The 13,878-nt window shown below is 40.1% G+C and overlaps 1 protein-coding gene across 1 annotated transcript in view; it reads left to right on the forward strand.

Annotated features, from left to right (window-relative positions):
- Nucleotides 1-5,805, forward strand: part of LOC124789115 — a 72,277-nt gene extending 66,472 nt beyond the window's left edge. The window contains exon 5 of the mRNA XM_047256403.1: nt 5,664-5,805. Coding sequence (XP_047112359.1) covers nt 5,664-5,805 — 142 coding nt within the window. The remainder of the gene's footprint in view (nt 1-5,663) is intronic.
- Nucleotides 5,806-13,878: the final 8,073 nt, after the last annotated feature.

Here is a 13,878-nt window from a genome sequence, read left to right on the forward strand (position 1 = left end):
TTTAAGTGTCAGGAAGTCATTTCTGAAAGTACTTGTATGGAGTGTAGCCATGTATGGAAGTGAAACATGGACAATAAATAGTTTGGACAAGAAGAGAATAGAAGCTTTTGAAATGTGGTGCTACAGAAGAATGCTGAAGATTAGATGGGTAGATCACATAACTAATGAGGAAGTACTGAATAGGATTGGGGAGAAGAGAAGTTTGTGGCACAACTTGACTAGAAGAAGGGATCGGTTGGTAGGACATGTGTTGGGGCATCAAGGGATCACCAATTTAGTATTGGAGGGCAGCGTGGAGGGTAAAAATCGTAGAGGGAGACCGAGAGATGAATACACTAAGCAGTTTCAGAAGGATGTAGGTTGCAGGAGGTACTGTGAGATGAAGAAGCTTGCACAGGATAGAGCAGCATGGAGAGCTGCATCAAACCAGTCTCAGGACTGAAGACCACAACAACAACAACAACAGATATAGATTACTAATCAGCATTCTATCCCATCAGTCAACAGCTATCCATTAATTTATTCCACTGTAAATTATTAAAGGCTTTCTCCAAGTCTATGACAACAGTATAACCTTCTCTTCCTCTTTCAGTGTACCTCACATCTAGAATTCTCAGCAGTCCATTTGCATCTCTTATGTCTTTCCCTCTTCTAAGTCCATACTGTTCCTCTGCAATACTTTTTTTCAAGTCTTCTGTGAGGTCTTCTACCGTGTTTACTCGAATCTAAGCCGCACTTTTTTTCCGGTTTTTGTAATCCAAAAAACCACCTGCGGCTTAGAATCGAGTGCAAAGTACGCGGAAGTTCTGAAAAATGTTGGTAGGTGCCACCACAACTAACTTCTGCCATCGAATATATGTAACGCTACACAGGCATGCTTTGCAGGCACAAAGATAAATACTGGCGTCAAAACCTCTGTGTCAGTAAATAAATTTAAAAAAAAGGTGGAAGAAGAGCTTTTTTTCCTCCGCCCCGAGCTTCGATCACTGCGTTTTCATACACTATCCGTCAAAGTAAATACAAATTCCGTGTTGTTCATCTTTTAATGTTGCAGCATTTCATGTACTACAAAAATCCGACTGGCAAGACTGTTAGGGATGTTTGTCAATATGGCCAACTCTGCGTTCTGAATTTTTTCCTACCTGTGAGAAGAGATGTTTGCTAATAGGAACTTTTATGAATTGTGAATCACATGCAGTATTCTCTTCACCATAAGAATAATACGAATATAAACATTTTGTCACATATTCTTTCATTTTTGCTGCTATCTCATTTAAATTCTGTCTGCCTAATAAACTAAGAAACGAGAGTGAGACAACAGCAAACGCAGAAGTATATACATATCATGTCATGCTTATATTCGTATTATTCTTATGCGTAATGGTGATACAGTCAGAAATGAAGCACAGCAATTGACTAGATTTTTAAATCTAAGATGACTCTAATTTCTGTGCAGAATGTAATGTACGAAAGAGGCATCTGCAAAGATTTTCAAACGGAGAAAAATTTTAGCTAAACTCTCATTCAGAACATCTTCTATCATACGCAGTCTATTATTTGGTTCTTGTTCGTCATTGTCAAAGAAAGCAGCAGTGTAAGTAACAACAAATAGCAGTCTCTTGCCACTGTTTCGCTAATGAGACGATTCCTCTCTCTCTCTCTCTTTTTTTTGTAAGCGGCGGTAGCATGCACAAAAAGCAAGCCATGCCGCGAGCGGCGACAGGCTGTAAACACTCATTATCAGAATGTGACAAACAATGCATTACACAGTACAGTAATGCATTTTCTGCTTAGAGTGAAGTAAACACTTATAACAAAGAGAATGGCACGTATCAGATCAAAGAAAAATAAGCAATCAATTCAAACCAGACGAAGCACGTGAAAAAGGAAGGGCACCCATATAAATACGGACGGAGTGCCTGACACACAGCAATGGCTACCTGCTAAGCTTACATCTCGAACCAAACTACTGTAGCTGTATCGTCATTCATTCGACCTAAATTGTGTCTCATATTACAATGGACCAACTTTGTTTCGATTTGGGGTTGCGGCCTAAAACTTTTCTCTCCCCTTGAATTTCGAGTCTCAAATTTCAGGTGCGGCTTAGATTTGGGAAATTTTTTTTTCCTTGATTTTGAGTCTCATTTTTCAGGTGCGGCTTAGATTCGAGTAAATATGGTATTTATCACCCAAAGTAGAACTTTTGCTACATGAGAAATAAAACTTATGGTTCTAAAATCCTCTAATTTCTTGGCATTGCTTTTCTTCTCAGTTGGTATCATTATTGCCAACAGAAAGTCAATGACTATTCACCTTTTTCATATGTCGCATTACATAGATAAGTGAGTCATTTTGCACCACTACTCCTAGGGCTCTTAAAGAACTTGTCTGGTAATCCATCAATTCCACTTGCTTTGTGATTCTTCATCTCTCTTAGAGCCATTTCTGCTTCTCCTTCCATGACTCAGCATCATTTGTCGTCTTCTATAGCTCTCATCTCCTCTTCTAATACAATATTGTTTGGGTTTTGATCAGCCTGATGTAGGCACTCTACACATTCTTGCCACCTTCACAACACTTCCTTTGGTTTATTAACCACTGTACCATTACTTTTTTCTGTTCCCATACTTGTCCTGTTTTTCTTTGCTTCAAAGACTAGGCCGGAACCTAATCTATACATCATTTAGTATTTTCTTTCTCTTCATTTCTTTATTTTGTTACATCTCCCTTTCATCTATGTCTTCCTTGCCTGTTCTGTTTTTCTCCTTTATTCATTATTCAACACTCTGTACAGTATTTTCCCTTCCTCAGTCCTACTTCTTCCATTTCCTTCTTTCTTCCGTATTATCCAGCATTGTCTTTGTTACCCATTCTTCCCTCATTCTTTCGAACTTCCTCACCCCTATAACTTATTCTGCAGATTCCTTAAGGTTTTGGCTCATCCTCTTCCATTTTTCATCCACACTCTCTTCATTGGGCCCTCTATCCCATTTTGACATAAATGTGTTTTCCAACTCGGCATCATTATCTTCCTCCTTTAGTCTTTCTAGGTCACATGCTATGCCATTCTTTACGCAGTTTTTGTACTTTTTGCGAATTATGATGTAATCATTTTGGTATCTGTTGTCATTCAACCTAGAGATCCATGTATATTTTCGTCTTCTCTGATGTTCAAACAATGTGTTTCCAGTCATAAGACAATTTTCTCTGCAGAAATTAACCAACCTTTCACTGCTCTCATTCTTATTTCTAAATCCAAATCTTCCAAAGATTCCATCTTCTTTTTCCCCTCCTGCCACTGTACTACAATCCCCCATTATGATGATGCAGGCATTTCTTTTTCCTTTACCCATAATGTCTTCAATCTTTTTATAGTATTTCCCTACTTGTTCATCAGTGTGTTGAGTTGTTGGTACATGGTGACAATTAGTGAGCGACATGAAAAAAAAGTGAATTATTTACAAATCATAGCATGCACACAGTTTATTTAACATGTAAATGCCGCTACAGATACTTGGATTTACATTATGACATGTTTGATATGCCCACCATCTCTCTCTCTCTCTCTCTCTCTCTCTCTCTCTCTCTCTCTCTCTCTCTCTCTCTCCCTCTCACACACACACACACGCACACACACACACACACACACACGCACACACACACAACAATATTAGATGTAATGGTTATTAAAGATTTAATGGAACACAAGCAAATATGGATAAGACTGAAAAGAAAATCAACTGTACATAGCCTATTACAGGGAAGATCTTTAGGGCAATGAAGGAAAATCTGCATCTGAGAGAGGGAGAGAAAGAGAAAGAGAGAGAGAGAGAGAGAGAGAGAGAGAGAGAGAGAGAGGAGGAGGGAGAGGGGATTGAAGCTCACTCATCCTAGATGTCAGTCTTCAGCACTGCAACTAGAGATAGGACATTCTTATTGCCAAGAGGACTTTCACTAACCTTAACTGATTAACCACTTAAGCTGTCCAGTGATAGTGAGGTAGAACGAACTATCCTTTCTTCCAGAAGTGCTAGTTCTGCAAGTTTCGCAGGAGAGCTTCTGTGAAGTTTGGAAGGTAGGAGACAAGGTACTGGCAGAAGTCAAGCTGTGAGGATGGGACGTGAGTTGTGCTTGGGTAGCTCAGTTCGCAGAGCACTTGCCTGTGTAAGGCAAAGGTCCTGAGTTCAAGTCTCAGTCTGGCATACAGTTTTAATCTTCCAGGAAGTTTCAAAGCAAGTGGAATTTGCTAAGAGCAATCACAGCCAAAAGCAGCTCCAATTTCTGTAATACATGTACACCTGGTGACCATCACATGACTGGAAACTTTGGTACATTAGGACCAGATTTCCTCCATAAGACAGTAGATTTTGGAGACACTTTCTAGTGTAAAGAGAACCACTGTTTATGCATACTACTTCATAACATTACTGTTCTAATCTGAGTTGTGCCTGGTGCCAAATATTGAACAAAACCTGGTGTTGAAGGCTGATGAAGGATACAAACTTTTAGGAGAAAATTCCATGAAACTTGGTGCATTGAGTAGGCTCAAGTGATCAGGAGCAAAAATGAAAACTTGGCATCATTGGGCAGTTTTGAAATGAGCCAGAGCTAGAGTGAAGATATTTTTAGAACTTCAGTATTCAAAAACCTTTGAGTGTTAGTAATAGACATAAACAGTATTTAGTAAGGTAATGGACCATTTTAGTGCACTTAAGGTGCACCAGACTGTCTTTATGTTACAATATCTACTGAATGTGGAGAGTCCATCTGTACCAGAATATTGCAGAGATTGGGAACAGTTCAGGGCATCATTTTAGGAAGTCCATTATGTCCAACATTTTGCCCACAACACCGAAAATAGCTTTTCATTGTCCACCCAATCTCTGCGATGTCCTTGTCAGGCCCTATGCTCCTTCTGGACACATTTCCCTACCCTACGGCTCCTACCCCTCTGACCATCCCCACTGGTAGACTTGCCCTGTGTGCCCTCCTACCACCATCTGTATGACCCCTCTAACTGCCAAAACACATACTATCAAAGGGAGAGACACCTACGAAACAGCACGTGTCATACACCAGCTGTTACGAAAACACCATTTGGCTTTTACATCGGTGTGACTACCACCAAATTATCATTTAGGATGAATGAGATAGGCAGAGGCTGATAGTCATAATATGCAACATCCTGTTGTGGAGCATTCTTTGCAACATGACAGTCATGACCTCAGTTTCACCACATGTCATCTGGCTTCTTCCCCCAGACAAACGTTTCTCAGAACACTACTGGCATTATGACATGTCCTTGCTTCTCACTACCCACCTGGCTTTAATTTACATTAATTTCTTCCCGTCTGGTAAGTCTTCCCTTACTCTGGGCGACTTTTATGAACTCTTCCCACTTTCTAAATCTCACTAGTCCTCTTCCTTCACCCATTTTCCTTCCTCTTCATCCCTTCAGTCAAAAGAAGGAACCAATGGCTCTGAAAGCTTGCAACTTTAAATATCTTTATATGTGTGCTCTCCTGCTGCTGCTTAGTGAGTAGACTTTTTATCTATCCAGTTACATTATATTTTCAAAAATTGATTCTTTTCATATTTTTGTTATTCTAAATGAATCTGTTAATTTATCTAAGCATATTAAATTCCTTTAATTCAAATTTCAGGCTGGTGCTTGTGGCCATGTTCATAAGCATTTCTAGCATAGCTGTGCTGGGCTTCCGAGAGTACTTGCTACGCATTGAGCCTCCACCTCCAACAATTAATCCAGATGATCAAAACACAGATGGTGCTATATTTCTGTATTAATATGTGCTGTGCAGAGTAGCACATAGATCTTTTCCGGGTGGAAACGAGACATAACTTTTCATGCTGTGAATGAGAATGGATGGTATTTTTACTTTGCAAGTCTGGAAGCTAAAATATTTTCAGCTGCAAATTGCAGTAGAAGTTATCTTCTATTTCATAAGTTAAAAGTGAGGTTTCTTGCAGTTGCAAATATTTCAGTATTAGTTACTGCCAGATCAAAATTTGCAATGACAATTTATTAACTAGTAAGCAATGGTGCGAAGCTAAGTACAGCATGAGGACTGTTATCAATTTCTTCATATTAAAGAACACAATAAATAGTAAAGAAGGCTTGGAGGGGGATTGTGAAATGTTTGTATTTAAAGATATTTATATTTAAGAACATTATGTACATGTATTTTTAAAATGTTTTACTTGTAAATACATATAAACTTCAGAAAAATAGTCTTTAAAGATAAATTTATAGCTGACCAACACACAGTGTCTTCTTCAATAAAACAAATTATTTATTTATTTGTTTTTATTTTTTGTCCGTCATTCAAAAGAATCTCTCTTCTTACTTGACAGAATATTCCTTTTCAAATATCTCTTGCTTTATTTGGTGGTTACTGTAATATTTAAAAATCCCAATAGCAGCAGGGACCTTCAGCAGAGTACTGCACAGCACAAATAATGATAATGTAACACTCTCTCTGTATATACAAATAAAAAATGAAAATCTCTAGTTTCAATTTCTCACAGATTACTTTATTTGAGCTGATGACTGTGGCATGTATGTAATTTTCATCAGTATAAGTATTAATAAAGAAGCAATAAAATTTCAGTAATTACAGCAGAAAACTGTAAAAAGAAAGTAGATACTACTCAGAAAATATTTTTATGTATACATACAAATTTTTACAATGTTTAAAATTATGAAATCCAGAAAAAATTGAAGCTGAATTCACAAAATTGAAAATCATGTGGTATGAAGAATTTGACACTAAATCTCAAGTTCAAGAAATCAAGATGTTTTAACACATGGCATGATGTGGCCATATCAGAGCCTAATGCAGGGCTTCAAAACATACATGCTCGCGGAGCAAGCTGTGAGCAGCGCGAGCACGCTACCCCCCACTACCGGACCAGAGCGGAGAGTGGGGAGAGTCATGTGAGACACACAACAGTTGCCGCCAGTCAAATGTAAATCCGCGGCCACCTGCAGGGATATCACTCACGAATTATACTGCGACAAATGCAACAAATAAAGGAGAATGTACACGTGCCAGATAATTTTATTAGCTTAGTGTATGCCTCTACATTTGTATTAATTTGTGAACTGTTACACAATAAAAGGTGCCACTGAAGTGTGGGATTCTCGGTTATCTTATACTTTTTGCTCTTTACAATTGTGTTTATGTTCGGAGTAATTGTTCTTGTGCATTGCAGGCACAGTGTGCAGTTTAAATTTCGATCAGAAAATGCGTTTCTCAGGCGCGTCTTGTTACATTTCATTGCAGAGAACAGTTGTTCACAGTCATACGTGGAACCGAACACTGATATTATTGTAGCCGCCAGTTTGTGCAAACGAGGAAATCTATGCTGAGGGAAGTGTCTGTAGAATTCCAAAATGTTTTTCTTGTTCTGAAATTTGTCTCTGTATTCTCTGTCACACTGCAGGTCAATAATTTCTAGTTGCAGCTCAGGACGAATCTCTTCAATATTCGCTGAATATGGAGAGGAGAACAGATCAAAATCACTGTCTAGTGCTGTCAGTTCTTGAAAGCGTTGATCAAATTCTTCCTTAAGGGCAACTAAACTATGTGAATAATGTTCACAGTTTTTGTGAACATCTTGCAGGGATGGTAATTTAGGAAAATGAGCTAGATTTCCTGTTTCCAGCTGACTCACCCAAAGTGTCAATTTCATTTTAAAAGCTCATATTCGATCTATGAAATGAGTAATTAGCAGATCTTTACGTTGTAGTGAAATGTTCAAAGCATTCAGATGGCTAGTTAAATATGCTAAGAACGCGAGATCACATTTCCATGAAGGCTGTTTCAATTCAGGAACACACATGTTATTTATTTCCATGAACATATTTATCTCATCTAATAGGCAAAAAAATCGATTTAATAATTCGCCACGACTAAGCCAACGAACCTCGCTGTAATAAGGCAGGCTACCATACTGGTTTTCTACATCCTCAAGAAAGCTTTTAAATTGTCTGTGTTGTAGCCCATGCTTCCTTATATAATTGGTTGTACGAACAACAACACTCATCACATTTTTTAGAGTGATACTCTTTGCACATAAGTTTTCCTGGTGGATCACACAGTGAACGCCGCTTATTTCATTCGGCACGGTCAGTTTTTGCATTTTCTCCTTCAACAGCGCAATGAAACCTGATTTTTTCCCTGTCATCGCTTGTGCACCGTCTGTAGACGCTGAAACTAAAGAATTCCATGACAATCCTATAATTTCAACACTTTCTTCAACACTACTTAAAATATCACCTCCAGTTGCAGTGTTCTTCATGAATACTACATCGAGGAGCTCCTCCATCACCTGAAGATCTCTATTAACACCTCTAATAAATATGGCAAGCTGTCTGTTCCAGTGATATCAACACTTTCGTCCAGAGCTAGAGAATATGCCATAAAATCTTTACAGATATTTGCAAGCTGGCTCTGGACGTCGTCTGCCATGTCCTGTATGCGACGCATAATGGTCGTGTTAGATAATGGCACAATCAGAAACTGTTCAACTTGAGATGGACACAAATGTTCCGCTGCAGCTACCAAACATTCTTTTATTAAATCGAATCAGAAACTGTTCAACTTGAGATGGACACAAACATTCCGCTGCAGCTACCAAACATTCTTTTATTAAATCGCCATCAGTGAAGGGGCGCAGGGATTTTGCTAAAAGCAAAGCAATTTACAACTCACTCTGAGAGCTGCCTCAGGTGATGTTTCTTCGTCGTCCAATCTTCTTCGGATAGCTTCCTTTTAAGTTTAATAACTTCCTGTGCACGATCTGGTCCATCACATTTTCCACTTCCATAGTCTTTCACGTGGTACGACATATAATGTCACTGCAAATTAAATTTCCTAAAAGAATTCAGCCTTTTGTGACATACTAAACATTTTGCAACTCCATCTTTTTCTGTAAACAGATACAATTCCTCCCAATGGGGGTTGAACTGTGAAAGCATGGTTGGGGTTACACAACGGCGACTTGACATGATTCTTAACCAGTGAAGTGACTGTTAGAGCTGATCGTAGTACTTTAAACGTTACACAGTTGGTGCGAATTCAATAGGCATGCTGCGGCCCTATTCAAACGTGCGCGCGCATTTCCCCTCCCTCCCCTCCTTCCCTACTCCACGACCTTGCACCTGCTCGCGAGCACGGGCCTGAGCAGACGCGAGTACTCGCGCTCAAAACCGGCCAGTTGTTAAGCCCTGGCCTAATGCCTGATGCTGTGATACATTCATCACTATATGTGTGGTACTCTGTGTGTTAACCACTGGGATTGATTATGTCTCAATAATGTGTTGTATTCTATGCATTATAAAACAAAAGACCACAATCAAAATATGATAATTAGCAAAAGAGAGGAAAGGGCTGGAACAAAACACAACTGGTGAGGATGAAAATGTCACCCAGGATGCCTTTTTCACGACTGTCTTTGCTGCAAACTCTGTGTAGTTTTTCAAGAACATTTTTAGACACAAATTTTGCTCTTTAACCTTCTCTTCAATGTGTCACCAAGATGCACACTTCTATATTATGAAATTTTGGGACAAATCTGTGCATTAATGAAGAACATTCATAGGCCAGTCAGAACAATCTGTGCTGTCAGGTCTTTAACTTCATGTAGGCCACTGTTTGACCTTTTTTATAATCTAACTGTGCCATTCCTGTTTGTATAGTCCATCTTGGGTATTTTATCTAATAATATTGACTCATTTAAAAGGAACTGCAAAATTCACTCGGTGAACACTAGACAGAGAAAATGATTTGCTAGTACGCAACACTTCTTTAGCCACTTGTAACAGCACAGGCCACAACCAAGGCCGAGAGTTGTATCTGGAGAACGGATAGCCACTGTAAGTGACTTGCTGACACAGCAATTTGACAAAAGTCAGCTGCTTCTGTCTCATCCCCTTTCACGAGGTTACAGTTGGATCTGAGACACTGACCACCTTTTGGAAAGATTATGTGCTAACCAGACAGTCCATCAACACAGAGGAACATGACAGCGCTATGTCTTCCACTTGGTCAGTGCCAGATGGCTGTATTAAAGCCCTCAGGAGCAGCCAGTCACTGTTCCCTACAGCTGGTTGTGTTTTGACAAACAGTCTGTGTCGGGCACAGCAGAGTGGGTCTTCGGCATTGCAGGGCTTTGTTATTGGCCCTGCCTCACATCAGTCACCACCTGTCGAGCAACTGCTGGCACCTAACAGTCTGAGGCATGAATCGAAAACCACCCAGCTCTGTGCCACTAGTGTATGCCACCCGGTTGCAGTCATTGCACCTTGACCAGCTACATACTGAACAGAGAGATGTGCACTATTCTGCAAGTTCCATTTTCAGTAGCCTTCCAGTAGAACTGATAATTTAATGAAAGAAACCCCAAACTTTCATATCTAAACTGAATGGTCTCCTTGTCACACACATCTGCATCTACACACATACCCTGCAAACCACCATTTGGTCCATGGCAGAGGGTACCTTCTACCACTACTAATCATTTCCTTTCCTGTTCTACTCACAAATGGGGTGAGAGAAAAACAACTGTCTATAACCTCCAAGTGAGCAGTAATTTATCTTGTCTTTGCAGTATTTACACAAAATGTTTCTTGTCAGCAGTAGAATTGTTCAACAGTCAGCTGCAAATACCGGTTCTCTACATTTTTTCAATAATGTTTCATAAATAGAATGTCTTTCACCCTCAGTGTATTTCAATTTCAGTTAATGAAGCATTTCTGGAATACTTGGATATTGATCAAATCTACCAGTAACAAATCTAACAGTATGCATCTGAATTACTTCAATGTCTTCCTTTAATCGGAGCTGATAGGGATCCCAAACACATGACCAGCACTCAAGAATGGGTCACATTAGTGTTCTGTACGTGATTTCCTTTATACATGAGCTACAGTTTCGTAAAATTCTTCCAATAAGCCAAATTCACCCATTCACCTTCCCTGCTACTGACCTTAGGTCGTCATTCAATTTAATATTTCTTTGCAATGTTGTATCTAAATGTTTAATCAACATGACTGCTTTGAGCAGCACACTACCAATACTGTATTTATTTATTTTATTTTATTCATCATCCAAAATATCACGCATGTAATATAGGATTTGTCATTAGAAAGTTTACATGTAAAACATGATAACTGCATAACATAATAAACAAGCAAAGCAAATTACTTACCCATAATACATCAATAGAGAACAAACACTTAGTACACGAAAAACACATGCTCATGACAAATAAAGCTGTGCCTTATACACATGATGCATTGGGGACATTAAACAGAATTTTTATAGCTATTACATAATTTGAAAATAAGTTTAAAATCATTTAAATTATTAAAAGCAAGTGTCACCTTATTGTCTGAGACAGATATTCTTTTTAATTCATGCTGAATTTACTTTTGTTTTCCAACTCTTTAATTTGTGATGGAAGTGCATTTAAATGCTTTATTTCTAAGTGGGTCACATGATTCTGACTTCTAGTTTTTGCTACATAGGGAATGTGGAAGTCTTTACAATACCTTGTATTGTCATTATGATAGCTAGAGTTGGTTTGAAGATAACAGTTATTTTTACTGATAGTTTCCAGGCATTTTAAAATATATATGGATGATGCTGTTAGTATCTTTTGATGTTTAAAAAAGGGTCTACAGTATGTCTGTTGAGTGCTGTGAGTTGTGATATGGATAGCTCTTTTTTTTTAATAATAAAAATTTCTTCTAATCGTAACTTGGTTTTGCCCCAAAAACTTATGCCATAGCTTGCAAATGACGAAATAACCAAAGTACACAGTTCTTGTGCATTCTGAGTTACACACATAGGATGTTATTCTTAAAGCAAAACACACTGAACTGAGTTAGATAGACAATATTTTCGTTCCAGTTTAAATGTTGATCAGTCTGTATTCCCAGAAACTTCATAGCATACACCTTTTATGTTTGTTTGTTTTCCAGCATCATGCCTATATTTTCCTCTTGACACTTACATCCACACCATACAAAGTTAGTTTTTTTTTATTTTTTTTTTATTTTTTATTTATTTTTTTTTTTTTTTTTAAAGGACAGCTTATTTGAGTAAAACCACAACTTAAAGTATGAGAGCACTTTTTCTGCTTGTAATAACTTCAAGTTCAACAAATATATTTCAAGGAAGAAGGAATACATGAAAGTCACAGATCAAGCAAACAGAGTAAGACGTGTGTACACTTTAACAGTCAAATCATAACTGAGTCCAAGTCTGGCGGCCGCTGGCTGGCTGGCCGCTTAGGTGGCACTACTGCTGCATGGCTGGCAGACAGCGCCACATGTAGAGGATGTGCGTAACTGCGCGGCGGCACTTTGAGAGATCGGCGAATCAAAACACTTTTTCCCCCCTTTGAATTTTTTGCACAGGTCTTGATGGAGGTGGCCAGTAGATTGCTAACGTCCATAGGTGTTGTTTGACTGGCCGTAAAGTCTCGAGGAGGAGGCTTCCCGTACAGATGGAAGTGTCCCCGATGATAATGGGTCGAGATGACAGGAGACATGGGGGTCAAATCTGCTGGGGCCCCTTGCACCAATCTGCCCGTTGCGGCAAGTCCGGTTGTTATAACAGGAGACATGGGCGATGTGTTCGCATCCGTAGGAGAAGGAGGTGAGTAGGGTTGCTCCGACAGATGATGGTCATCTGGTTTCTGCATGGGCATGTCTCCTGGTGGTGTCAGTTCTTGGGCTGGCACCGATATGATGGTGAGAGGACTGCGTTGTGAGTAATGAGAGATTGCAGTATCTCGAGGATCAGGTAGAGCCGAAGGTGGTGTAGCGGCATCCGGAACAGGCGTTGCTGGCACACGAGGCCAAAGCTGATTTGAATGATGCACTGCAACACCCGTGTCCATCTGGATTTCATACAGGCGTCCGCCATGGTGTTGTAAGATGCGGCCAGGACTCCATTTTGGCCGCCTGCCATATCCCCGTACCCATACAAGGTCATCGCTGGTGAACCGGCCAAGCGAAGGCACCCGCGGCCGTGAGGTGGAAGGCCGCAGAAGATGAAGTAGCGTGCAGGGCTGTTGGCCATGTAAGAGCTCAGCTGGGCTGTGGTTGCCCTTGGGGGTGAAACGGTAAGAAGCCAGAAATTGGAGGAGTGCATCATCAGCAGAAGAAGTCAGGAGTTTCCTCATCTGAGCCTTAAATGTGCGGACCAGTCGTTCAGCCTCACCGTTTGACTGTGGATGGAACGGATGGGCCGCGACATGCATAACGCCGTGACGGGCACAAAAATCTGCAAAATCAGAAGAGGCAAATTGTGGACCATTATCAGTAACAAGAGTAGAGGGAAGGCCTTCCAAAGAGAAAATGCGATCTAGAGCATTGGTGGTTGCCGTGGTGGTAGGTGACATGCAACTGACAATGAAAGGAAAGTTAGAGTAGGCGTCAATAATGAGAAGCCAATAAGTACCTAAAAAAAGTCCCACGAAGTCAGCATGAATACACTCCCAGGGCTACTCAGGCAAAGGCTAAGGTGACAAAGATGACTTCGGGGCGGCAGCCTGTGACGCACAAGGGCCGCAGGCAGCGACCGTGTGTGCGATTTCAGAGTCGATGCCAGGCCCGTACACATGATGGCACGTCAGAGATTTTGTGCGAGAGACAGCCCAGTGCCCTTCATGAAGGAGGCGCAAGACCGAAGCACGCAATGACGCAGGTACCACAACACGCGGCGAAGCATTTTCGGTGGAAAGGAGGATAACACCATCCCTAGCCGTGAAGCTGTAACGCAAAGCATAGTAGTTCCACAATGGATCAGAAGTCTTAGTGGACGGACGATCTGGCCAACCCTTCTG

Source organism: Schistocerca piceifrons, chromosome 3 (assembly GCF_021461385.2).
Source record: "Schistocerca piceifrons isolate TAMUIC-IGC-003096 chromosome 3, iqSchPice1.1, whole genome shotgun sequence".
Taxonomy (NCBI): Eukaryota; Metazoa; Arthropoda; class Insecta; order Orthoptera; family Acrididae; genus Schistocerca; species Schistocerca piceifrons.